The 26,846-nt window shown below is 39.0% G+C and overlaps 1 protein-coding gene across 2 annotated transcripts in view; it reads left to right on the top strand.

The window, feature by feature from the left end:
• POLD3 (DNA polymerase delta 3, accessory subunit) overlaps positions 1-26,597 on the top strand; it is a 52,507-nt gene extending 25,910 nt beyond the window's left edge. For both annotated transcript variants that reach the window (XM_043580253.1, XM_043580254.1), the window contains exons 6-12: positions 1,466-1,721; positions 3,028-3,100; positions 7,788-7,953; positions 10,560-10,666; positions 18,339-18,451; positions 19,587-19,662; positions 24,187-26,597. In XM_043580253.1, the coding sequence (XP_043436188.1) occupies positions 1,466-1,721; positions 3,028-3,100; positions 7,788-7,953; positions 10,560-10,666; positions 18,339-18,451; positions 19,587-19,662; positions 24,187-24,389 (994 nt within the window). In that variant the 3' untranslated portion in view covers positions 24,390-26,597. The remainder of the gene's footprint in view (positions 1-1,465; positions 1,722-3,027; positions 3,101-7,787; positions 7,954-10,559; positions 10,667-18,338; positions 18,452-19,586; positions 19,663-24,186) is intronic.
• The last annotated feature ends 249 nt before the right edge of the window (positions 26,598-26,846 follow it).

The raw sequence follows: 26,846 nt of genomic DNA, 5'->3' as shown, positions 1-26,846 counted from the left end.
CATTGCTTTTTTCTGTGTACATGGAAGCACTGCAAGGCCAGAGAGGAAGACTAGTGGGTACAAGGAAATGATTTCCGTCTGTTCTTAACTCTGATGCACAAAATATTTGTGTTAGTGTGGGGTTTTCTGAAGTGGACTCTAATAAATCAGGGGAAGATTTTGGAGCTGTAGACTCAGCTTTGGGGCTGCTCAGTCTAAGGTTACTTCTGAAATTAAATGATGTATCAGGGACTTTTTTCTTAGGCCAGTTAATCTAGAAGTTGTGCCTGGTTGATCTCTCGAATGATTACTATTACCACATAGTTTCTTTCTTAACTTTTCCCACCTCAAGTGGAGGTGATACATTAAAGAAGGGAGAGAAACCAGAAGCCTCACTTCCAGGGACTTCAGTTCTCATTCTTTCACACATATTTCTATGTGCCAGGCCTTGTACTGGGTACCTAAAATACAAAAGATGAATAGTACCCTTCCCTACCTCCAAGGAGCTCTCACCTACTCCCAGTAAGCTAAAGACTGGGGGAAATAAAATGTTTTTCTCTGTCAGAAGAGTTGAGGAACTTTGCTTTAAGCACAACTGGGATTTGTGTGAACAAGGCACGTCTACGATGATTATAGAAGAGATGAATGCTCCCTTTAATATGCCATGCATACCGTTCCACATTTCTTCACTTGGCTTTGGGCATACTTGTCTGGTGCTGTTAGTGGGTGTTATTAGAAATTTTTAACAAATGACAATAAAGGACCACAGGTCATAGGAGCCAGTGGCTCTGTTCCCAGCTTCTTCCTTGTTTTAAAGCATGACCCACTCTGGCCAGGAGAGTTGCCAGGAATTTTATTAATATTTAAAGCTCGTAATTTTGGTTCAGTCAATATTTATTGCATACGTAGCTCTGTAAGGTGAAGGTCTTTAAACACAAGAGATAACCATTTGATTTCCCAAGGATGTTGACATTACTAATCTTTTGTTATTTTTTGGTATATTCTTACTGTTTTGAATTGGGGTGCTTTCTTCAAAAAAGTAAGATGTTCAATATGGTATGGTAGAAGACCTCAGATTCCAGTCCTAGTTCTGTTACTGACTAGATGTATAATCTAGGACAAGTCTCTCAACATCTCTCCAATACTTTTTTCTCTATCTAAATTAGAGTTTTTATTTATTTTTGAGAGAGAGCAAGCAAGGGAAGGACAGAGAGAGAGGGAGACAGGAGACAGAATCCCAGGCAGGCTCCACACTGCCAGCACAGAGCCCGTGGCCAGGCTCAAACTCAGGAACAGTGAGATCATGACCTGAGCCGAAATCAAAAGTCAGATGCTTAACCGACCAAGCCACCCAGCCACCCCTGCCCAAAATAATTTCTAAAATCCATTTTAGTTCTAAACTTTTCTAATTTAATAGTGTTAGAGGTAGAAAGTATTGTGTGGAAGAAGCAAGACTTTGAAATTAATGTAACATTTCCAACTTCAGGTTTAGTGCCATACAATGTGCAGCTGCAGTTCCCAGAGCTCCTGCTGAATCCTCATCTTCCGAAAAGTTTGAGCAGTCAGATCTTCAAGTATCAAGTGAGACACAAGCCAATAATGAGTTGACAACCAATGGTCATAGTCCACCTACCTCCAAACAGATTTTACAGCAGCCCAAGGGAATAATGGGAATGTTTGCCTCTAAAGCTGCTTCTAAAACCCAAGAAGCCAACAAGGAAACCAAAACAGAGGCTAAAGAGGTAACAAATATAAGTTTAAAGATGTCTTTATAGCTCAGAATGGGTAACTAGAAGAGCATTGTAGTTTAATCACATAAGGTTCCAATATATAATAATATAGTCTGGTTTTTCCATTGTGGTCTGAATCCTTTAATTCTTGATATTCTCGTCTGAAATTGTCCTTTTTCTTTTGAAAATGCTTCTCACCAAGCTTTGGATTCTTCTGTAAAATGGTCCTGTGCACATCACAAGATTGTTTTGCAAGCCAATTGAAATCATGCATGTGAGAACACTTGAAAACCGTAAAGTGCCAGGAATCGTATATTACAAATATGTCATTTTGGGAGCATCTTATATTCTGAGCTTTGCCATGTATGCCTTTCTTCCTAGTGTATTTAACATTCTCATTCTGTTTTATGAATTTTTCTTGTTTCTTTCTTCATCTGCTTCCCTTATTTATTGTTCACACATCTGAACTAAAATGCATTGACTTAAGAAAAGTCTCATTAAAAACTATTAAAAAATACTCCAGAAAAGCATAATTATTGTTATTTTTAAAAGTTTAGTTATTTTTGAGAGAGAAAATGAGTCAGGGAGGGGCAGAGAGGGGGACAGAGGATCAGAAGTGGCCTCAGCAGAGACCCTGATGCGGGGCTCAAAGTCACGAACCAGGAGATCGTGACCTGAGCTAAAGTCAGACGCTTAACCAACTGAGCCACCCAGGCACCCCATAATTATCGTTATTATTGTTATTACCATCGTGATTTTTGGCCTCTGCTTTGGAAAAGGAGAGGGGAGTGGAGGGAAAACCCCTAACATTTATAGAACTACTGTGTGCCAGTAGTTTGATCTTTGCTTAAATCCTCCTAACTATTCTGTGAGGAAGAGATCTCCGTTTGTAGGTGGTGAAACTAAGGGCTAATTAATTGCCTGGATATCAGATTGCTATTACGTGGCACAACCAGAATTCAAATCCACTTCTGATAATAACAAATGTAACATTTTGAAGGTTCCCTTGTTGTGTATCATACTGCCTCTGATCTGTTTTAATTCTATCAAACTAAGCAGTTTTTAAATATACTCAAAGTTTAGACACATTCATGGGTAATAATTCTGTAAGAACTATGAGTAACTAAGCTTTGGAGATTAACATCAGATACCCTGGTGTGGATTTGTTCTTATATCTCACGCTGACACATTCTGGCATGATTATATAGGGACTGTGCCATCGTGACAATGTGCCCTGCAATTGAAGAGATTGTTTAAGACTCCGACTTGAAGAACAGCCTAGACACTAAAAAAAATCATATGTGTTTTCTGCTTCTAGGTATCTTCTGCAGGCAACAAGGCACCAGGGAAAGGGAATGTGATGAACAATTTTTTTGGAAAAGCTGCTATGAGTAAGCATGTTTTTACCTTCCTTTGATTAATACATGAATGGTAATATAATAACATATTTGAGGTGAAAGCCACCTTACCCAGTTTTTACCCATCTGGTGTCCCATGTAGACTTGCTGCATCCTAACATAAATTTGCAGTCTACTGACCAATATATTGAATGGAAGTAACCCAACTGGAACAGTGGATTTTAACGGGTGAGCTGAGTTCAGTTTACCTTGGGTGGTAGTTTACTATTCCTGTTTTTACTTCCTGCCTTGAAAAGACAATTATTTGTTTCATAGGGCTCTTGAAAATGGGTGATAAAATAGAAGGGAGGCTGCGTGGTTAAACAGTATAGTGTTGAGGTTAATATCCTAGATGCTGGGGTCAGTTTGCCTGGTGTGACCATTATTAATTATTACCTCTGTCTCCCAAGGGGTTGCAAAAACAAATCTTTTTGACATTCTATAGTTATTTTTTACAGATTATTCATGTTAATGAACTAGACCTCAGTATGAATTAGAAGGGCACAGGTGATTGTAGCCATTTAAAAATAATACTTTTTGAGAAAGCAAAATTTCCTTTATTTAAAAAAATTTTTTTAGTATTTTTATTTTTGCGAGAGAGAGAAAACCAGCAGCAGGCTCCAGGCTCCAAGCCGTCAGCACAGAGCCTGATGTGAGACTCAAACCTCATGAACAAGATCATGACCTGAGCCAAAGTCAGAAGCTTAACAGACTGAGCCATCCAGATGCCCTTAAAAATTTTGTTTTAATTAGAATTCTTTCATATGGAAAGAACCAGTAGTCACATATTTTCATACTTCTCATACCAAGTACACCTCCCCTAAGGGCTATGTGGCATAATACCAGAAAGCATTCAGGAGCCACAGGACAATTATGGCACACTTTCTTGGAGCATCAGTTTTACAAAGATCTTGTGGGAAGGTGTTTTGTTACATGCTTGTGCAAGAAAAATTAGTCAGAATTCTGCTTTCCTGTGATGGTCGGATTAGTGGTTGGAGGAGGCGTTGGGGTAGATAGTGTTTATTTGCCATAAAATCCATCAGAGAAGGTTTTTGTCTTTTGAAAATATGTAGAAAATTTGATACTTCAGGTTATTGGGAAGCGTGTTGTATTGTTGCAGGCACAATGCACAAGGAGGGCTCCCTACTTCTGTGAAAATAGATAGTGCTAATGTCACTGGCCTGCATGGCTGGTACTGGTCCACTGAACCCAATCAGAGTGTGTGTGGTTCCTTGGTGACTTTTAGGTCCACGTTTTTATTTTTGTTTTGTTATGCATTTGTAACCAGTGAATTTTAAAAATTTTATTATTTCTAAAATATATAAGCTGTGAATATTTGCTAGTTGTAAAAAAAAATCAAGCTATACAGAAGTATATAATTTATTCATGTGTTTATTTCAGAAATATTTATTGAGCAAGTACTGTGTACTTGCAACTATTATCCATGGTGATACAGTGGAGGAAATGTAGACAAGCAAGGTATCAGCCTTCATGGTCCTTACATTCTACTGTGAGAGACAGACAAATCAATAAAGAATAAAATAGTTAATTATTTTAATTGCTAGGCAGACAGTGATAGAAGGAGTAGGGAAACTGGATAAAATAAAAGAATTAAATACTTAACCTAATAAAAAGAATGGCTTCTAAAGTTGATTTATCTAACGTTTTTTCAAGGATGAATGTTTAGAGTAAAATGATGAATGTTTTATCGGATGAATGGTTTAGTGGGTTAAGTGTCTGACTTGGCTCAGGTCATGATCTCATGGTTTATGGGTTCAAGCTCCACGAGGGGCTCTGTGCTATCAGTGCTGAGCCTGCTTCAGATCTCCTGTCCCCCTCTCTCTTTCTCTCTCTCAAAAATAAACATTAAAGAAAAAAGTAAAATGATAAATATTTTTATTGTATTTGAGACATGACAAGATCATTGTGATGAAAGTGAAGAGAGTTGGATGAAAAGAGTTGAGGAGACTTGAAACATTTAAAATTTAATGCCGGGCAATAACAAGTGTTGGCAAGGATGTGGAGAAGTCAAGCCCTCATATACTGCTATGGGGAATATAAAATAATGTGCTTGCTCTGAAAAACAGTATAGTAGTATTTCCAAAAGTTAAGTAATTATCCAGTGCTTCCACTCCTACATGTCTACTCAAGTGAATTAAAACTGTATGTCCACATAAAAAATTGTACACAAATGTTCATAGCAACATTATTCATAATAGCCAAAAAGGTGAAACAACCCAAGGGTCCATCGTCTGATGAATGGATAAACACAATGTGATATAACCACACAATAGGATATTATTGAGCCAAAAAAGGAATGAGTCCTTGAACTATAACATGGGTGAATCTTGAAATATGTGAAATGAAAAAAGCTGGACAGAAAAGGCCACCTGTTATATAAATTTATTTATACAAAATGTCTAGAATAGGCAAATCTAGAGACAATGTAGATTAGTAGACTAGTGTTACAGGCTAGGTTGGGATTGGGGAGTGACTGCTCATGGATACGGGGTTTATTTTGGGGTGATGGAAATGTTCTAAAATTGGGTAGTGTTGATATTTGCACAATTACAAAGCACTGAATTTTATACTTTAAAAGGATAAATTTTCTGGCATATGAATTATCTCATTAACAAGAACTGTAATGCTCCATATGTGAAAAAAATTACAGCATTGGTGACAAAATTAAAAAGTCATCATCTGTATCTTCTAGTGTTTCATATTTTGACTATAAAAAGGAGATGCTTTTAATTAGTCAATGATACAAATGATTTGATCATTCAGAAAAAAAGAAAATGTGGTTAAATTTTCCTTAACAGTAGTCTGAAAGTGTTGCAATGAGCTGCCTCTTTACCAGCTAATTGGCCATTTGTAGCTGCATATGTAAATAATTTGGAGTTCCCCAAATACTGTGAAACCACGACAGAGTGAAAACTCTGGATGCTGAATCTCTTTGGTCACTGGTATTTTAATTAAGATCAGTTTCCTGAAACTGGTAGACTGTATGTAATAGCCTTGCTTTCCTTACCCCAGGAGTGAGGTAGGAAATACTTGGAGGTTTTTCCTCCTAATTATTTTATTTTACTTATTTTATTTTATTTTATTCTACTTTTTTGAGAGAGTGGGGGAGGGGCAGAGGGAAAGGGAGGAGAGAGAGAGAGAGAGAGAGAGAGCGAGAGAGAGAGAGCATCTCAAGCAGACTTCCCACCCAGTGCATAGCCTGACGTGGGGCTCGATTGATGGATAGATCTCATGACTGTGAGATCATGACCTGAGTCAAAATCAAGAGTTGGACGCTTAACCAAGTGAACTACCCAGGCGCCCCTATTATATAATTTTAAAACAGTTGCTGTCAATATGATATAAATTCTGTAACAATGCAAATTTTGCATAAATTTTAAGGATATACATGCAGCTTCAGAGAACTGGTTTTTTGGGAATCAGTTACTGACTCTGGACCCCCTAGAGATACATGTTTACTCTCCTGTACTATTTGGTGGAAAAACTTGAGACGTACTGATACTTGAGAACAACAGTTTTGAAAAGGCAAGGGAAAATGCCTCCATTCTCTGGTGGATTCCACCAGATTTCTCAGTCAAGTCTTCAAAAAATAAAGTATAAACAAGCTGCATGTTATACTTTTACCCATCATCTATTCTTTCAAAGAATATACTTTGTTTATAAATTATAAGCCGTGTGTAATGGCCAAGGCTAAGCTATCAATTGGTCTTTTTCCTACACTGTAGCTGGTTTTAGCCATTTTACATATAACCAAAGCTACTTATTGAAGAGCCTCATGCTGTTCACAGCTAAGAGTATTTTATGACTTTTCTTGAAAAAAACTGTCACTGAATATAGCACGAAGGCTATTCTATGATTTCTCAGATGGCTAGGCCCATCCTGCTTGCATTTTTTAATCCTCTGCATGGCATAGTAGTTGCAGCTTGGTGTAGGGAAAGAGGTAAGGATTTTGAGGAGTTAAACTGACCTAGGTTCAAATCCTGTCTCTCAACCTCTTCTGTCAGTGTTACCTTGGGTAAGCCATACAACCTCACATATTAATCCCTTTTAATCCTTACAGTAATCTCATAAATATTCAGTTTTTACAGAGAAGATTGACTTTTAGGTAACTTATCCTGAGTGAAAAAGTTTGCATCAAACTTTTCTCATTCCAAAGTAGTCTTTTAATTATATAATTAAGATAATACTGAGATGATAAGAGTATCCAGGTTTAAGAAGATAGAATGGAATAGGAAATAAGATTTTGGTACGAATTTCTGTTGTCACTATTTGTAAACTGTATACTCGGGAAACGTCTTTTATCTCTCAGACTCTTAATTTTCTCATCTAATAAGTGATATATAAATGAGAATGATGATACCTCATATAGTTGTATTTGCTTTTTCTAAGCCCTGCTTTTACTATTATTTGGCCTGGGAGTTGTGATATAATGAAGGATTAGCAAGAGGCAGAAATGAAAACAGTTACTGCTAGAGTGGTAGTTGGAAAGGAGAAATGTTCTCTGACTAGACCATGAGTTCTGTTAGGACAGGGACTGTTTTTTTATCCCTTTAGCCCCCTGCTCCTAACCAATTACTTGGCCCTTAGTCGACTATCAGAGGAATAATAGATTGATATTGCACGATGAGGTTATATATCATCTGTTATACTATATTTGTAGATAAACTTAAAGTCAATTTGGATTCAGAACAAGCAGTGAAAGAAGAAAAAATAGTGGAGCAACCTCCAGTGTCTGTCACTGAACCAAAGCTGGCAGCCCCTACAGGCCTGAAGAAACCCAGCAAAAAAGCAGAGCCTGTTAAGATGCAGCAGAAGGAAAAAAAAAGGTAGGAAAATTTTGTTGCCTGTGAGGGAAGAGTGTCTCTGCTGGGGGTGAGAAGGTCTGTTTGGGCTTATTGACAGTGGGCAGTTTTCAGTTGAGTACTAAGTCCTACTTAATGCCTTAGGGATACAGCTGTATAACCAAAATGAAGAGAGAAGCTCAGTAGCTTATCTAGGGAAGTAGAACTGTGGAACAGCCAGTGTAGATGGTTTAGAGCCCAAATCCAGTTTTTTGGGCCCCATTGAACTAAATTGATTATCCTTTTTTTTCTTTACTTCATTTTAAATTTGTGGACATGGCATAAGTGTGCCTGATTGTGTCTCTGTCTGTTTTTCACTTTAGATTGCCAAGTGAGGGGTTACTATTTCCAGTCAAATTTAAGAGAAAAAGTTCTTTGTTTTCTTTTTATATCAATGAGTTTATTTTTCAAGTGGTAAAATGTAATTAGAAAAGAAAATAAAAAGCACACAAGCTGTTAAAAATGGATCCAGGAATTTGAGACACTACCTCATAGTTGGTAGGAATTAGTCTGTTGAAAGAAATTCTAAAGACACTGTCAGCACTGATAGGCCCAGAAATACTTGACTTTTGTACCAAGGCTGGGGCTACTCTAGTAGAAAACATCAACAAAATGCTCAAGTTTCAGAGGGTCAAGGCTCTGTCCAGTGGGCCTTACCTCCTAGGAATATGTGAGATTGGTAGGTTAAAATGTCCCCAGCCCATGGGTATAACACTCATTGTTGACAGTTATAGTCAGGAATGCGTTCAGTATTTCATTACCGAGTGTGATGTTAACTGTATGTTTTAAGTAGATGCCCTTTACCAGGTGGAGGCTGTCCTTTTCTGTTTTTTTATGGATGGGTGCTGAATCTTGACTGATGCTTTTTCTGCATTTATTGAGATGATCTTTTGGGGTTTCTGTTAGTGTGGTGAATTACCGTGATCGGCTTTTAAGTGTTAAACCAACCTTGCATTCTTGGGATAAACCTAATTTTTTGTCATGATACATTATCCTTTCTATAAGTTGTTGGATTTTATTTGCTAATATTGTAAGGATATTTTGCCACTGCATCTGTGAGGCTGATAGATCAATTATTTACTTTTCTGATAATGTCTTTATATTTTAGTACCAAAGTTATGTAACTTCATAGAATTAGTAGAAAACTGTGTTTTCTGAGTTTGTGTAAGATATATATTATTTTTTTTTCTTAAAAGTTTGATAAAATTCAGTGAACCTGAGCCGAGTTTTCTTTGTGGGGAAGTTTATTTTATTAATTTGATTTCTTTAAATAGAGCCATCCAAATTTTCTTGTTCTTGTTGGGTCAGTTTTGGTTGTGTTTTTAAAGGAATTTATTTCATCTAAGTTGTTGAGTTCATTGGCATAAAGCCCCTACTATAGCCCTATTCTTTGAGGATCTGTAAAATCTGTACTTATCATTACAGATTCCTTTATTCTTTTATTCCTCATGTTGGTAATACGTTGTTTTGTCTTATTTTTTTAAATTTTCTTTTTAATGTTTATTTTTGAGAGAGAGGGAGACACAGAATCCAAAGCAGGCTCCAGCCTCCGAGTGGTCAGCACAGAACCGCGAACCCATGAACCGCGAGACTGTGACCTGAGTCGGAGTTGGACATTTAACTGATTGAGCCACCCAGGCACCCCTGTTTTGTCTTTTTTTAATCAGTCTTATAGAATGGTTTTATTAATTTCATTAGTCTTTTGCCCCAAAATAACAATTTTTAACCTTGTTAGTTTTTTTCTGTTTTATTTCATTAATTTCTGCTCTTTATCTTTTTTTGTTGTTTTTTTGTTTGTTTGTTTGTTTTTTACCTATTTGGGGTTTGTCTTTTACTAGCTTGAGGTAGAAAAATAAGTTGATAAAGTTACATAAGGAATAAGTTACTTGAAGATAAAAACCACATTTTATACATATCTGAATAGTGTGATAGAGTATCCAGAGGAGCTAACTAACGTTAAGATGGAGTCTAAGTTTTTTTTATTATGTCATTAGAATCACCTTAAGGTCTTATGTCTATGCCTTTGCACATTTTTTTTCTTCTCTTTAAAATATTTGTCTCCCTTTTTTTACCTGATGAATTTCCGCTTAGTTTTTAGTTTTCGTACAAAAGTCTTGTCCCACAACATTTTATTTGTCCAGTAGTCTTTATCACATTGTCTTACATTTGGTGGTGTTTATATCTATTTCTCCCACCAGAGCTTCTTGATAACAGTATTTTCTTCATCTTTGCATCCTCGGTGTTTAGCAAAAAGCCTGTGTATGTAGTAGCTGCTTATTTAAAGCTTGTTGAATGATTGAAAGGTCAGTAGGAAAAGTAAGAAGGAATTTGTAATGATAATTGATGAGCTGGTAAGTAGTTTCCAGTGAGCTATATAGAGAGCTAGAAAAATGTTTCATTCTGGTCACCCCATGGAATGACTTAGTTGTGGTCAGCAGAGTATCCTTAAAAAGAATCCTTATTGGTCTACTTTGACTCTTCTATCCTCTGGAATTAAGACCAGGAGTTATGAAGCAAGACCCATAGTAGCATATGAATACTTATATTTTTATTTTGTGTAACATGATTAAATTATTCCTGGATGGCAACAGGGGGAAGCGAATGGAGTTATCTGATGATGAGACAAAAGAAACTGAAAGTATGAAGAAAAAGAGGAGAAGAATCAAACTTCCTGAGTCTGATAGCAGTGAAGATGAAGGTGGGCTATGAAAGGTTGCTATTAATTTTTGGCTAGTGTCATTGTCTCCGTTACTTGGGTTATAGCAAAAGTACCATAGACTGGATGGCTTAAGCAGGACAAATTTGTCCTGTTCACAGTTCTAAAGGGTGAGAATTCCAAAATCAAGGCACTGCCTGATTGTAGTTCCTGGTGAGAGCTCTCTTCCTGGTTTGTAGGATATCTCCTTGTCATATCTTCACATGGCAGAGAGAGAAAGTGTTTCTCTTGCATCTTTTATAAGGGTGGTAATCTGATTCCATTGATTACCTCCCAAAGACCCCACCTCCAGATACCATCATGTTAGGGGTTAGAGCTTCAAATATGAATTTTGGGGGAACACAAACATTTAGTTGATAGCAGGGGTCAATTCTTACTTTGACGCTCAAGGAGTTAAAAAGTAATTTATTACAGGTCACAGTGACAATAGTAATTGTAGTATTGAGAGATAAACAATAGCACCATTAGAGTCTGCTTTCGCTTTTTGATCAGAACCATTGTTTTTTGGTAATTTAGCAAAATAACATAAAAGGAAAGAGAATAAGGATTATTATTATGTATATTATCAAAGAGCTTTTCTTTTTCTAATTTTTTTTTTATTTTTTTATTTTTTTAATGTTATTTTTGAGAGAGAGAGAGTGTGAGTGGGGGAGAGGCAGAAAGAGAGAGGACAGAGGATCTGAAGCAGGCTCCACACTGACAGCAGAGAGCCTGACACGGGGTTCAAACCCATGAACCATGAGATCACGACTGAGCCAAAATCGGAAGCTTAACTGACTGAGCTGCCTAGGTGCCCTGAAGAGCTTTTCTTTTTTTTTTTTTTTTTTTTTTTTAAATTTTTTTTTTTCAACGTTTATTTTTGGGACAGAGAGAGACAGAGCATGAACGGGGGAGGGGCAGAGAGAGAGGGAGACACAGAATCCGAAACAGGCTCCAGGCTCCGAGCCATCAGCCCAGAGCCTGACGCGGGGCTCGAACTCACGGACTGCGAGATCGTGACCTGGCTGAAGTCGGACGCTTAACCGACTGTGCCACCCAGGCGCCCCAAGAGCTTTTCTTTTTAAAAAATGAAATGGTGATATTCCTTTGGCTACCGTCATGTGAATCTTTTAAAACAGGTAATATTGTAGGTATCAAGGGTGTTGGTGATACGGTGTTACACGCCACATAAACAAAAACATGCTAAGTTTGAGAATCTATAGTATCATTGTTGAAAGAGAATGATACTATGGACCCTTCTAGTTTTATGCTGTGGGCTCTATTGTAAGATAAACAAACAGAATAAGGACAAGATTCTTACCTGGAAAATTCATATGCCTTTTCAAAGAATATCAGGTGTTCGAAGAGCCAAGATCTCTTCCGAAATTGTGTAAATGAAGGTATATAGAAAGAGGATGAGGCTGGGGCACCTGGGTGGCTCAGTTGGTTAAGCGTCCGACTTTAGCTTAGGTCATGATCTCAAGGTCCGTGAGTTTGAGCCCTGCGTCGGGCTCTGGGCTGACAGCTCAGAGCCTGGAGCCTGTTTCCGATTCTGTGTCTCCCTCTCTCTCTGCCCCTCCTCCGCTCATGCTCTGTCTCTCTGTCTCAAAAATAAATATAAAACATTAAAAAAAATTTAAAAAAAAAGAGGATGAAGCTAACGAGAAAGATGCCTTGGTCAAACCACTATGCCAGATGACTTCTACCCTGCTTTGAGAACAGTGGTGAGAAGCTTGAGTTTCTATAATCCGTTCTCTATGAATTTATGCCATAATGGGTGTAAAACATTTTGAGGGGTCAGGCAAATCTACTCCAAAGGAATTCAGCATCAGATGAAGGTAGAATGACAAAACAAACAGATGCTAAAAGAAATTAAAGAAGAATAACGAATGCAGGAAAAGGAACCTGTTCTGCTGGTAAAGGACAAAATAAACTTGTTAGGCTCTACTCTTACCAGAAATTTCTGTAAGAATTGAAAATGGCAACAGAGGCACCCCGAAAGCAACTGTACATGTACAAATGAGTGAGAAAGCCATTTATATATACAGATGACAGTAATGCAAAAGAAATGAACAGACCTAAGAAATTGTACAAGGAAGTCAAATCTATGATGTAGGTATATCTTTGACTCTTCCATAGGTTTAGATCCTACCAGTCATGCTTGCATGTAGGAGTTTATAAGCTCTGATATCCTATAGAGGTATTGTGCCCACCAGAGCTGTGGTTTTTTTTTTTTTAATGACTCTTTGGAATAGGTAGGGATAGGGCATTGTGAGCATCCTAGAGGAGCTGTCACTATATACTCATTCCATGTCATTTATCAAAATGCTTTGACTAAGACACCTGAAAGGAACATACCCAAGTGTGTGGCTGAAACAAGAGCCATCAAGTTAAGAATTAAGGAAATAGAAGCGACTCCATGAAGATACATGGGAAAATAATTAGGAAGTAACAGGAATATTACTGTGCTATTGAAATTGTCTTCCCTATTTCCAACCAGGAAAAGGATTTGGGGAAGAATCTGGAAAAGGCTTTCAAGCCATCAACCTAATGTATTTTGAAAAGGTAAACTAGATACTCCAGTGAAGGAGTCAGCTCTAAGTCAGGGAATTACTGTGGTTGATTAAACACTCATTACATATTTCTGAAATATTCTCTGGAGAATGATCAGAATCATTACTGCACAAAAATAATACCTGTGGGTGATTAGAAATATGAGTGGGGTTATTTAGAAAGAAGTGAGAAGAAATGTGATAGAGGTGAACAACCTATAATAATAGATAATATAAATGAGAAGCTCTCAGATTTTTTATCTGGCAGAATAATTTTTAGCATCTGACTAAATTTGCAAACCTTTGCCCTTTTATTCCTAAATTTCTTCTTCATCTCAAAGCTAGAGGGCCTTTATTTTAAACATTTACACAATCTCTAATCTATTACCATTTTATTCCTGTCACACTGAATATATGCTTTTCAATATGCTGTCTTCAGCTGGAAATTAGCAAATGAGCAGCAGAAGTGGAAGAAATGACAGGGACTTTGGAGTAAAACAGACCTGGGTTTAAATCTTACTTCTGCCACTTAACTGAGTACATGGCACCCCAATGTTTATAGCAGCACTATCAACAATAGCCAAAGTATGGAAAGAGCCCAAGTGTCCATCGATGGATGAATGGATAAAGAAGATGTGGTATATCTGTACAAAGGAATATTACTCAGCAATCAAAAAGAATGAAATCTTGCTATTTGTAACTACGCAGATGGAGCTAGAAGGTATTATGCTAAGTGAAATTAGAGAAAGACAAATATATGACTTCACTCATATGAGGACTTTAAGATACAAAACAGATGAACATAAGGGAAGGGAAGCAAAAAGAATATAAAAATAGGGGGACAAAACAAGAGACTCTTAAATATAGAGAACCAACAGAGAGTTGCTGGAGGGGTTGTGGGTAGGGGGATGGGCTAAATGGGTGAGGGGCATTAAGGAATCTACTTCTGAAATCATTATCGCACTATATGCTAACTTGGATGTAAATTAAAAAATAAATTATTTTTAAAAATAAAAAACCTTACTTCTGCCACTTATTGTGCAACTGGAGACAGATTATTTAACTTCTTCAATTCCTTGTTTCCTCATCTCTAATGGGGATGTTATCACACCGTGTAGACTTTTTATGAACATCAAATAAGATACGTCAGCAATGCCAGGACACTGCTTGACATAGCAGGTTTTCTTCTTATTCACCCCACTTTTTCTATTGACGTGTTCCATAAGTATTCAACAGCAGTCTCTTCTCTCAGAAAATTCCCTTCAACTTCATATCTTTAACTCTCTACCCAAGAGACTTTTCCTTTATTTCTCTTCTTGGCAGAGTCATAAGCACCATTAGCAGTTCTACATACTCTCTTTGTAAAGCAAGAAAAAGCCAGACCCAGATAGAAATCACATTAAGAGTGATGTTTTCATTGCTAGGAAGAGGGGCGCCTGGGTGGCTCAGTCAGTTGAATGTCCAACTCTTGATTTTGGCTCAGGTCATGAACCCAGGGTAGTGGGATCAAGCCCCACATTGGGCCCTGTGCTGAGTGTGGAGCCTACTTAAGATTCTCTCCCTCTTCCCCACTCGTGCTCTGTCTCTAAGATAGAATTTAAAAAAATATATTGCTAGGAAGAAATAGTTTTAGCTGATTAAGTTTTTGCTAACATTTTCAGTTTTTGCAAATTACTTATGGAGAATGTTAAGCAAATGACCCCCACCCCCACCCCACCCTTTTTAGGTTAAGATAGCTAGTTTATAAATTTTCCTAGGAAGCTATGAGTGATTTCCAAAATGACCCATCTCTGCCATAGCACTCTGGTAAACAGTGGTTACTCTGCTAGTAACTAGTTTTACTACAGTTCTTATTCTGCTGTCCTGGGGTAAGTGTTAAATTACACTTCTTGAGTACCTTTCATCTGAAAAGCTGTAAACTCATTATAAATATATTTAAAATACACCAATGTATGAAACCCTCCTTATGCTTATGTCACTAAAAGTATGTCGAGGATATATTTACCTTGATGGAAAATCAGACACATACAGATTCTAGCATATGAATGTGGCCAAATTTTTTTTAGTCTCTTTGAACCTCAGTTATATAAAACAGAAATAATAGTAACAGTGATTTTGTGGGGAATATTATGTGAATGAATGATTAATGTTTGTAAAGCCCAGAAAATTCTAGTTGTTTTCTGTATCCTTCCTTCCTTCCCTTTTTTTTCTTTTAAAAGTTTATTTATTTTGAGACAGAACAAGCAAGGGAAGGGCAGAGAGAAAGGGAAAGAGAGAATCCTAAGCAGGCTCTGTGCTGTCAGCACAGAGCCCCATGTGGGGTCCAGTCCCACAGTTTGTGGATTGAAGCTGAGCTGAAAACAAGGACTGGATGCTTAACTGACTGGGCCACCCTGACACGCCCCCCTATCCTTCCTTTCTTTTTTAAATAAATTTTTTTTTTCAACATTTATTTATTTTGGGGACAGAGAGAGACAGAGCATGAACGGGGGAGGGGCAGAGAGAGAGGGAGACACAGAATCAGAAACAGGCTCCAGGCTCTGAGCCATCAGCCCAGAGCCTGATGCGGGGCTCGAACTCACGGACCGCGAGATCGTGACCTGGCTGAAGTCGGACGCTTAACCGACTGCGCCACCCAGGCGCCCCATCCATCCTTCCTTTCTTAAAAAAAATTTCTTTGTGGGGCGTCCGGGTGGCTCAGTCGGTTAAGTGACTGACTTTGGCTCAGGTCATGATCTCGCAGTTTGTGAGTTCAAGCCCCATGTCAGGCTCTATGCTGGCAGCTCAGAGCCTGGAGCCTGCTTCGGATTCTGTGTCTCCGCCTCCTCTTCATGCTCTCTCTCTCTCTCTCAAAAAGAAATATACGTTAAAAAAATTTTTTTTTAAATTTCTTTGAGAGAGAGAGTGTGTGCATGCATGGGAGGGGCAGAGGGAGAGAGAGAGAATCTTAAGCAGGCTCCATTCCCAGCTCAGAGCTTGACGTGGGGCTCGATCTCACAACTGTGAGATCATGACCTGAGCTGAAGTCAAGAGTCAGATGCTTACCTGAGTGAGCCACCCAGGTGCCCCAAAATGTTTTATTTAAAAAAATTTAAAGTGATACACAACTTGAAAAATCAGATACAATAGAAGTTTTGTAATAGATTGTAAGCTCTCCTATTGGACTCAATCTAATTGATGCTTCTCCTGTCACCTTTCTCCCATCTGCCTTCCATCTTCTGGGGATTTGTTGAAAATTGTTATTCATTACAAGTTCTTGGCTCCCCCTTCTACTCTCTTCCCTGTTGTGGCAGGGATAGGGGTGGCAGGCAGGTTTACAGCATTTCATTCCTTAGTCATCACTGTAATGTGTCTCTTTGGGTGGATGTGGAAGGGAGGGGGAGGTATATGCTGACTCTTCCTTGACCTAGAAGCCCCTCATCCAAAATTCCAAAAATGATTGTTTTCCTTTATTAAAAATATCGTTACTGTTTGTTCAGTGCCAGGGAAATTGTGGTGTCTGCCTCCATGGAGGTTAGAGTCAGAGGAGGATCTAGATAAACACTTATATACAGTGCAGTGACAGGGGTCTTAGAGGGTGCCACTAGGATTAAGTGTCTTCATGGTTACAGAAGTGGAAATAGAATGAAAACTCCTAAATTTATTGTGAGGACTCAAAATTCCTTTTCTTTGGCTTCCTCACTGTGTAAACTTTCCTCCTGCCCCTGTAACGCATGTGACACAGCTTTCCTGATTGCTATACCTTCAAAGAAATGGGAGCTTGGCTCTGTGGTTTAACTTTTCTCTTGCTTACTTGAGCTCCCATCATGTTCTATTCTCCTAGAGCTGGGTTACTAGCTGGACCACTTTCCTCATATGTTTCTGACTCTTGTTTCCCAGAGCTTATAAAGTTTTGGGGCCCATTTCATACTTGAAGTGTATAATTTATTGTTTCGTTCTGGCTCTTGTTTTGCTTCACCTCTTTAGGTCATTTGGCCTTGAACCCTCCACTGTCATAATTTTTAACACTGACCTAATCAGTTGGGAGAATTTCAGATCCAAGACTTGTGCTAAGAAATTGAATACAGCCAGGAGATTCAGGGAGCAGGTGAGGCTAAGCAACTACCCAGTGTTTTTACCAGCAGTTTCTCTGTGGTGATTAAGCCGTAGGTCAGCTGAGGATTTTCACTTCCCCCTCTCATGGGCCTTATACCAAGACCACTATTTCTGGAACTGTTCAGGAATGATGGGATCCCTCTGGAGATGCTCTCTTCTCGGGTGATACCACTTCCAGAGCAATATTGCTTTCCCAAAAGTGTTCTTTCCGGTTACTCTTACTACAACAAAACAAGCCTCATCAGTGAGCAATCACTAGAAATAATTCCCATGCAAAATAGTAAGCCAGTCTTAGTTGTAAGAGCTGTAATTGTGACTGTTTCAAAGGTGATTTTTCCTCCAAAGTTTATGCTCTTAACATCAGCTGGAATATTTCAGTCTAATAAACATCTCAGGTGATTGCAGATAATCCTTGGATCATAGTCATGAAGACTCTGGCATGGAACATTTGATATAATCTGAGAATTAGATCTGTTTGTTTAACCTTAAAAGAAAATGTCTGGCCCTGAATGGTAAGGCAGCACAGAATAGTTGGAATGGTAAGGCTGTGGCATCAGACTGACTTGGGTTTAAAACCTCCTGCCTCATTTGTAAGCCCTGTGACCTTGGCAAGTTAATTAACCTCTTTGAGCCTCTTTTTACCCAACTGTAATGTGTGAATAATATTTGTCTCTTAGGGTTGTTATGAGGATAAATGAAACAATTGTAAGTGGAATACATGACACATGTTAGATGATCGGTGGATATTTATAAAACAACTTTAGACTTTCCTACAAAATAAAAGGTTTAGCTAAGATAATCTCTAAGGTTTCTTCCAGCTTTAATAACTCTTAATTCTCTGGTTTTCTTCGTATAAAATTAGTAAACTGTGTATTTTAAAGATCTATAACTGCAAAGTCCTTGGTTGTCATGAATTACTGCTTGCAAAATGTCCTTTGCTGGATACAGACGTTTAAAAAGTCACCAGAGAAGGCGTTGTACCAGATAGTGCCACAGTTCTCTTAGCTAAGCTTGTTTCATTATTTCAGTCATACCAGACTCTCCTGGGGATTATGAAGCTGAGTCACCATCCCCACCTCCTCCTGCTTCTCCACCTCCTGAGCCAGTGCCTAAGACTGAACCAGAGCCTCCTTCTGTCAAGGTAAAACTTTACTGGGATGGTTGCCTTTCCATGTGTCTGACCTCCCAAGGACCTGAAACTGTGCTGAACCGGCCACTGCTGTATAGTCCAGGGACACCAGTAGATGGCTCTTTTCTCATTCCACTCTCTGTAGGTACTACAGGATGGACATTCCCTCTCCTCACCTGCGTGAGAGCTCAGCTATAGGGCGTATCTCAGGAAGGTTGCAGAGGTCAGGCCTGGGAGTGGTTTTGTTTTTCATGACCTCCAGCATCAGGGCTGCTGTGTTACCCAACTCCTGTTGGAATTTTGCAAAGTAAGGTCTTGCCTGCATCAGAGCAAAGTTTGGGAAATAGAGTGAACAAACAACTTAGGCACATTTGTTGTTTTTCAGAAACTCTTCTGGAAAAGGGCAGGGTGAGAAAAGCTGGCAATAAATGGGGGACTATAGTTTTGAATGGTATTCAGCTGTATCTTGTCTATTAGTGTAGATAATGAAGAGTTGAGAAGAAAGGTGCTAACAAGGTTTTTTTTCCTTTACAGCTATTAGTTTTCCTTTAATTCATTGTATTAAGACTGTCATTTAAATTTTGCACTAATTTCCTCATTAGCTGACAGGAAAATGGGATGAAAGACCACTGAACATAAAAGGAAATTGGTATTAGTAGTATCTGTGTGAGACTAAATTAGACAAGGGTAATGTTGCAGCATCAAGGCTACAGCAAGGGTACATGCCACGGACCTCTCCTCTGATTTAGCTTTTCTGTTTGCTTCCATAATGTCTGCCACAGCCCTCCATTAAAGGCCTTACCACAGTGGATTGCAGTGGTCTGTCTTCCTCACTTCTCTCATCCGCTAAGGTCCTTGTCCTATTGGTCTTTTTAACCATGGTCCACTGCTTACCAAAAGTTTGTTGACTGAATGATCACAGTTATCTTATAAGCATTAAACATCAAGCTTCCATATATAGGAATGTAAACTTGTCTGTATAGTAGGACTGGTCCGTAAAAGGAAATGGATAGAGTTTCGCATTCAACTTTTTATCATCATGGAATATTGGAGGGTGATTATTGTAGATTAAAAAGCTCTTGTTTTTCTCTATAGAGTCATTGATCAACTGAATGTTGTAACCTCTGATCTTCCTGTGATCTTTTAGAGCTCAAATGGAGAAAAAAGAAAACGAAAACGGGTGCTGAAGTCTAAGACCTTTGTGGATGAGGAAGGCTGCATAGGTAAGAAGAGTTTCTGGCTCCGTGATCTCTTACAGAGCAGTGTGCTTCAAACTTGAATGTGCACATGACTCACGCCAAACATGGCACGCACCCTGAGTAGCAGAGTAGAGAACACTACAACGAAAGGCAGAACATGGGTTCTTGTTTGGACCACATCCTGTAGAAATAAGCTTTGAGGTCTTGGATAAAAGTCCTGTCACCTCTGGTAGGGAGTTTCTTGATGTATGGAATGGAGGTAAAATATCCATTTTGCCTATATGTGGGATTGTTGTGAAAATTCAGGTGAGGTAACGTTTAAAGGCACTTTCAATGTGGAAACCATAATACCAACATAAAATGTTGTTACAGACATTGAGAAACTTTTTTTTTCTAGAATGGTTGTTTTATACATTTGGACAGTGGAAAGGAAGCCCCCACTGATGACTAGACTCTGAAGAGAGTGTCAAGAGTCTTCTTGGTATTTTGTCCCATCTCTCCAGAGGGGTTTGACTCTTCCAAATCACTTCATGTTTCCCGTTTGTAAGTCATGTTAGATAAAAATGTGTGCTTTTTATGGTGACCTAGAGGGGAATTAGAATTTAGCTTTTCAGTTAGTTATAGGTTGAATTCTTCAGCCATGTTTAAGCTTGTTCTACCCTTCCACAGTTGACTCAAACTTCTGTGGGGCTTTCACCCTTGCAGGCCAATAGGATGCTCTGATCCTGGTACTTTTTGTGTTTACAGAGACTTGTGGGCTTAGTCTTGGAAACCTCCTGTTAGTTGGATAGCCTATAATTGTAGTTTCTCCCTTCCTGTGGCACCTGCTCTCCTAAAGAAGTATCTTTTCCCTTTCTTGACTCTCCTTTTCTGGTTCAAACTTTCATCTTAAAAAGATTGATCAATTCTGAAGAATCTACTTTTCCTAGGTTGTGTGGTTGTTAGAATAAGTGCAAACCCTGTCCCGTTGTTCCCTACCTTCCACTCCTCTGAAAAGGCCTCTGCCATTTTTTTTAAAGATGTTTTTCTCAATGTTTATTTTTAGGAGAGAGCATGCAGGTGGGGGAGGGGCAGAGAGAGAGGAAGACACAGAATCCAAAGCAGGCTCCGCACTGCCAGCACAAAGCCCTATGTAGGGCCCGAACCCAGAAACCAGGAGATCATGACCTGAGCTAAAGTTCAGTGCTCAGCCAGCTGAGCCACCCAGGCACCTCAGGCCTGTGCCATTTTAATTGTAGCATATTATCGGGGAATAAAATTCCTTACACTGGAAATTGGTCTTTTCAGTGCCAAATTTTTTGTGAGCCTATGAATTCTGGACTTCAAGTTAGGGTTGTTTTTTTGTATTTTGTTTTGTTTGCTTTCAGTCTTCTAATAGTGTGTTTTCAAGCCTTTTGGTTTGACTAGTGGTGATAATATGTGCATTTACTATTGAAGTTCTTACTTTTTCTTTGTTTTAAATTTAAGAGGACAAAGGCATCAGTGCCAGTTTTTCCCTCCTTCTACCCCGAAAGAAAAATGTCAGATATATCATTGTGAGCATTTACTGGGAGTTTGTGGCTAATTACCTGTTGCTTTGTTCAAAACACAGTACTCAAGTTTTGGCCAGGTATGGGATGTGGACTTTTTACACTCCTGTCTCCAGACAGGACTATTAAGAGCCTTGGATGCAACAATGAAAACCGTGCTCACATAGCACTTTTTTTTTTTTTTTAAAGGTTTGTAGTCCAAGCTCAACCTAATGAATCTTGGCTCCTGTTACCAACAAAGGAGTTGTGCTTTCCTTTCTGTTTGGACTGTTCCAAATGTACCAGCACAGGGGGCTTGTCCTGTCCTATGCTGGATGAGAGCTGGTCTGGGGGTTTTCAAAACTGATCTTTCCTTTTCTGTGACTTTGCTTCAGGGACTGGGGAGTTGGGCCCCTGAGATTAGTGTGGGGTAGACTTTTGGACAAGTTAGAATTCTAACAGCAAAACATTGAGTGGAGAATAATTCTGATGTTATCCATGTAAACTGGGCTCTTTTTTTTTTTTTTTTTTTTTTTAATGGCAGCCCAGAAAAGTTGCATGTTACTCAGTTAAAATAAAGGTTCTGTATCTTTAAGTTGAAATCTCCTTTGTCTTACAGTTTGAAGTAACTAAAGCTTTGAATATAGAAATCCTTCTTTTAGCTCTTGAGGTATACTAAGTGTGCTGCTGAAGAAATTTTGTTGGTGTTGCCCTGACTGGTTTTAACTCCCCCAAGCAACGCATTGCACAGAATTGGCAATGAGACAACCAGTGGTTTCAGTAATAAGTAATGAAATAATGAGCTAATTGATGTTGGAGTTTTACATTATAGACCTGCTGCCATTTGAATACAAAGTATAGCTTATGAAGGAGCAAGTTTTATACCACCAACTAGTAGTAAGTTGTTTCTTTTCTATGTCTGCATATGGCTCTTCAGACTTCCCTAATTTGAGATATTGAGTAAATAGCAGCTCATAAGTTTGTTCCAATAATCCAGTTGCATAATGCATTTCAAGTTGCCGATGAGATTGGGCTAGTGTTCAGGGATCATAATTGCTGAACTAATAGGTATGCCATGGGAATTCCCTAAGTACCTCAGAGCAGCATTTCTCAAACTTCACATTACTTGAAGATCTTGCTAAAATTCAAATTCTGATTCAGTAGGCCCTCAGGTAGGACCTGAAATTCTGCATTTCTAATAAAATCATGGGAGAGTCTAATGCCTCTGGTCTGTGGAGCACAGGTGAGTAGTAAGGCCTTTGAGAACACTTTATATATGTAAATATATATATCTACATATATATATTTAAAGCTTCTCAGTGATTTGTAGCCTCTAAGTTGATAGGAATCAGCAAAGTGAATTCTAGGCTCTTAAAAGTAATGACAAATCCTAGGAACTCTTAGTGAGGGAACCGTTAATTATGTACCCTTAATGGGATTAGATGGGTATGGTGAAGGAATGCTCTACCGGCAACAGACCTCCAGCATGGCTTTGCCATTGTGAAGGGAAAGACCAGCATTGATGGGTACTTGCTAATAAGATCACTAGGTGCATCCATACCTTCTGTGAGGCAGTGTTACTCCCATTTTACAGGGGAGGAGAGAACAATGATTCTCAAGGTATAGTCCCCAGACCAGCAGCATCAGCATTCCCTGGGAACATGTTAGAAAAGCAAATTCTCAGGTCCATCCCTCACCTACTGAATTTGAAGCTCTGGAATTAGAGTTCGGCAATCTGTTTTAATAAGCCCTGCAGGTGATCCTGATGCACATCAAAAGTTTGAGAATTTATAAATGGCAGACTACATATTAGTATGCAGATATAGTTGATTCCAAAGCCACTGCCTCTGGAGTAGTTTGTTCTTAATCGCTAATTAAGTGCTTAAAACTATTATTGTTCTTTAATAGGACAAAAATGTTCTTTAATCGTTTGAGCATTTATGATGCATATTAGGTTACTGTGTTCAGCCAAGAGGAGATGTTTTCCTTTACTCTTCATCTTCCTGCTGCAACCAGGAAAGCTGAGAAAGAATGTAGATGTTATACAGCTGCTGCAGCTCTCTAAAGTCACAGGAAGGTGGCATTGTACTGTTTCTCATGATTGGTTTGTGTGCTGCAGTAATACTGAAGAGACCCTCATCAGTTCTGTGACATCATTGTTGGAAGTTATTGTCTGTGCCTATGCCCTTTTCAGCTTCCTTATACTGACTGCTCACTGGTAAAATTATTTTCAAAGGGGGAGGGGGTCAGTGAATTTTATTGGTATAAGAAAAGGCAAAAGTATGCCTTTGGCTGATAGGGCATTAAGAGAATTGGTAACTTTGTTTCTCATTTTATCATTGTCTTAAAACAATCAAGCTTGTTATATGATTGAGTTTGCTTGGGGCAGTTATCTTCACAATGCAGACCACTAGTAAGTGTTGGGTCATTTAGAACTAAGAACTGAAAAATTGAGTAATCTGCAATTCTTGTATTTAGGATGTGCAGAGAGTGAGCGGGTGATGTCAGGATATAGCCAGCCAGGAGGGCCCCTGACTGTGAACCTGGTTAGACAAGATGAAGACTGGCGAATAGAGCAGAGATTAAGATCCAGAAAAGCAGCAGTGGAAGGAAATAGGCAGGCACTGTGGGTCAGGGAAGTGAGATTGAAGAAGTCAGTCAAAGCATGGAGGTAGAAGTGGGTATTTGAGATACAGACAGTTCAATGTAGAGTTCAGGAAGTTACCTAGCATTGACCAGGACCCAAATGCAGAATTTGGGCAAAAGGCATGGGACATAGCAGCGAGACAGTAAGGGTAAATGTTGGCTCTGAGCCCCAACTAGAGACTGTATGAGTTTAAGATAAATAGTTTCTATTGGTGGCCTGATCTGATCTCCCAGTGGGAGAAGGCTCCAGTATTAGGTGAGCTGATTAGAGGGTCTCCCTTGATCAGAGGGTCTGAAGGAATTGGAGTGAACAAGACATCTCATTCTCTTAATAACAGTGTTCTAAATGACTCGACCCACTCCTTTCCCATTTTTTTTTTTTTTATTCTGCCAGTGACTGAAAAAGTCTATGTGAGTGAATCCTGCACAGATAGTGAAGAGGAGCTTAAGATGAAGACCTCCTCCGTACATAGACCCTCCGCCATGACAGTGAAAAAAGAACCCAAAGAAGAACGAAAGGGCCCAAAGAAAGGGACTGCGGCTCTGGGCAAAGCCAACAGACAAGTATCCATTACTGGCTTCTTCCAGAGGAAGTGAACTGCCATCTCTGTTAGTTCAGAGATGTGGAGTGGTCAAGGGAGAAGACCAAGACAGACAGACTCTCACTTACTGTGTAAGTTCATCCTGTGCCTCACCTTGCCTGCATCAAAAGACTTATTCCATCCTGTGAGGTTTATACTGTTTCTGGTTTTTAACCAAAGGGAAATCACCTGGAAGCAAGAGGCAAAAGAATATTTAAGAAGCTGTTGTGTTTTAAGGACATTTTTTTAAGCACAATCTTGACCTGTTCTGGAGAAGAATTCACTCCAAACATAAATTGGAACAGGTTTCAGAATTATCACTGAAACCATTTAGTTGCTAATTCACTGGTCCCTACCCAATCCTGTGTCCTGAGCACTTATGGCTCAAGAAGTATTCTTCTTTGTTCCTTTGTATTCTGTGGACTTGTGTGGGTCTTCATTTATCCCTGAATTTTACTGGCTGTGTTTACCACTCTCCCCATAATCCCTTCCCCACTACCATACTTCTATGTGAAGCCATTTTCTGTAAGTCTTTTAAATCTTTGTTGGACTAAAGGCTGAAACAAAAATCTCCCTATAATCCTCTAATCCTCTCTTCCTCCGTTATAAAGTACACTGACACCTGGCTACAGACCAGCACATTGCTTATGTTCTGCCCCTTTCACAAAAGCTCTCTCGACCTTCACTCGCAATTAGTAGGTAGGGAAAAGCCTCAGGCAGAGCACAAATAGAAATGTAATGATGTATTCAACTCCACCAGAAATTACTTAGTGTCAGCATTGACGATAGTAGAGGCCTTGCCATGTTGCTGACACAGGGCATGTTTTACGCTGCTCTTTGTGATTTTTGTCTCCTCCTCTCTCCCTTTCCCACTGTTAGTACCTAGAGAGTGAAACCCAGGCAATGAAATGGAGGCTAAAAAGAGAAAGCCTTTTCTGTATGCAGGGTACAACAGTTAAGAAAAAGTTCTCCTTCTCAAGGAACCTGAATGTTCAGAAACAGCAATTTTCCAGGAAGGTAACAAGGAAGAAATAAAGCACACATTTTTATATAGATGTTGCTCCTCTGTATTTTAACCCTCCCATTTGCCTAAAAGTATAGGCTGCCCAAGAAAGGTGGAGAGACTGAGTTGTTAGTAGGACTAAACAGCAAGTAACACATTCTCATTTGTTGCTTATGGAAAATCATCTATTCTATTGATAACTTTTAAGTGATTTTCATGATAGCTGGACAGTGACCTTGGTGGATCGAAGTGGTGAGGTAGTAATCTGGTACAGTGAGCTCTAGGGAAAGAACACAGGCTCATCTGGCATGACTCACAACTGACAGACGAGGGACGTCTGACTTAGCCTGCGTATGTCATGATGCAGTCAGCATCCAGTAAACCTACTGTTTAAGGTTAGGATTCTAACTGACCTTGGATTCATACGAACATATTTAGCAGCCATCTCCCGGGGCTCTCCAGCCAGGCACCCCATGGACTTGATTGAGACCAGAAGTTTGGGAGATGAGTCCTGGCATTACATCTAGGACTTGAGAAGGCAGACGCTTTGTGTCATAAGCAGAGTAAAGGTTGACGTATTCCACAGCCCTCTTTCTTTTTAAAATGTAAAAGGATGGAAAGCCTGGACTTACCTTTACAAAAAACCTCTGGAGAATGATCTTTAAAAAATTTTTTTAATGTTTATTTATTTTTGAGAGAGAGAGGGAGGGATACACAGAATCAGAAGCAGGATCCAGGCGCTGAGCTGTCAGCATGGAGCCCAACGCGGGACTCAAACCCACGAACCGTGAGATCATGACCTGAGCCAAAGTCGGACGCTTATCCAACTGAGCCACCCAGGCGCCCCTGGAGAGTGATCTTTTAAATGGTTATTTTTGTCATTGCCTCTAGTAATTTTTCTAAATAAGAATTGGAAAAATTTAAAAAGCAACAATCTAGTTTTTTGTGGGTTTTTTTTTTTTTTTTTAAATTCTGCTGGGCTCTCTCTAGTGAAACTGAATTTTGAATTGGAAAACTCCAGTGGTAGTTGGAGTTCCATCTTTGAAAGGATAATGCAAATCCTGTGATCACCACACCCAGTATGCTGCCTGAACTCAGCTGTCTGCAAGGCTTAGGAGGGAGGGAGTGGTGGCCTTTTTTTTTCTTTTTATACAAAACTCTACCATGTTATCCACATGAGTTAAATAAATTTGAGAAGTTGTTTTAAAACAGTGCTTCAAACTGAATGTCTGATGAGTCTGTTATTTGACAGGACGGCAGCAGTGTGTGCAATTATTCAAACCCTGAACAGGAACAAGGCTGGTTTTCAGTTCATATTGTTAAAACTGCACACCCATAGTCTGAGATGAACAAGTCATTTGCTGCCTTCATCATTTTTTCAACCCAGTGGGAAACCTTAGTTTCAGCCAACATCATTTTTTAGTTCATTTAGGAGAAAATGTAGTCCTGATCTTGCACATTGTGTTAGTT

The sequence above is a fragment of the Prionailurus bengalensis genome, chromosome D1 (genome assembly GCF_016509475.1).
Source record: "Prionailurus bengalensis isolate Pbe53 chromosome D1, Fcat_Pben_1.1_paternal_pri, whole genome shotgun sequence".
NCBI lineage: Eukaryota > Metazoa > Chordata > Mammalia > Carnivora > Felidae > Prionailurus > Prionailurus bengalensis.
The sequence above is the reverse complement of the archived record's forward strand: the minus strand, read 5'-3'. Positions and strand labels throughout refer to the sequence as shown.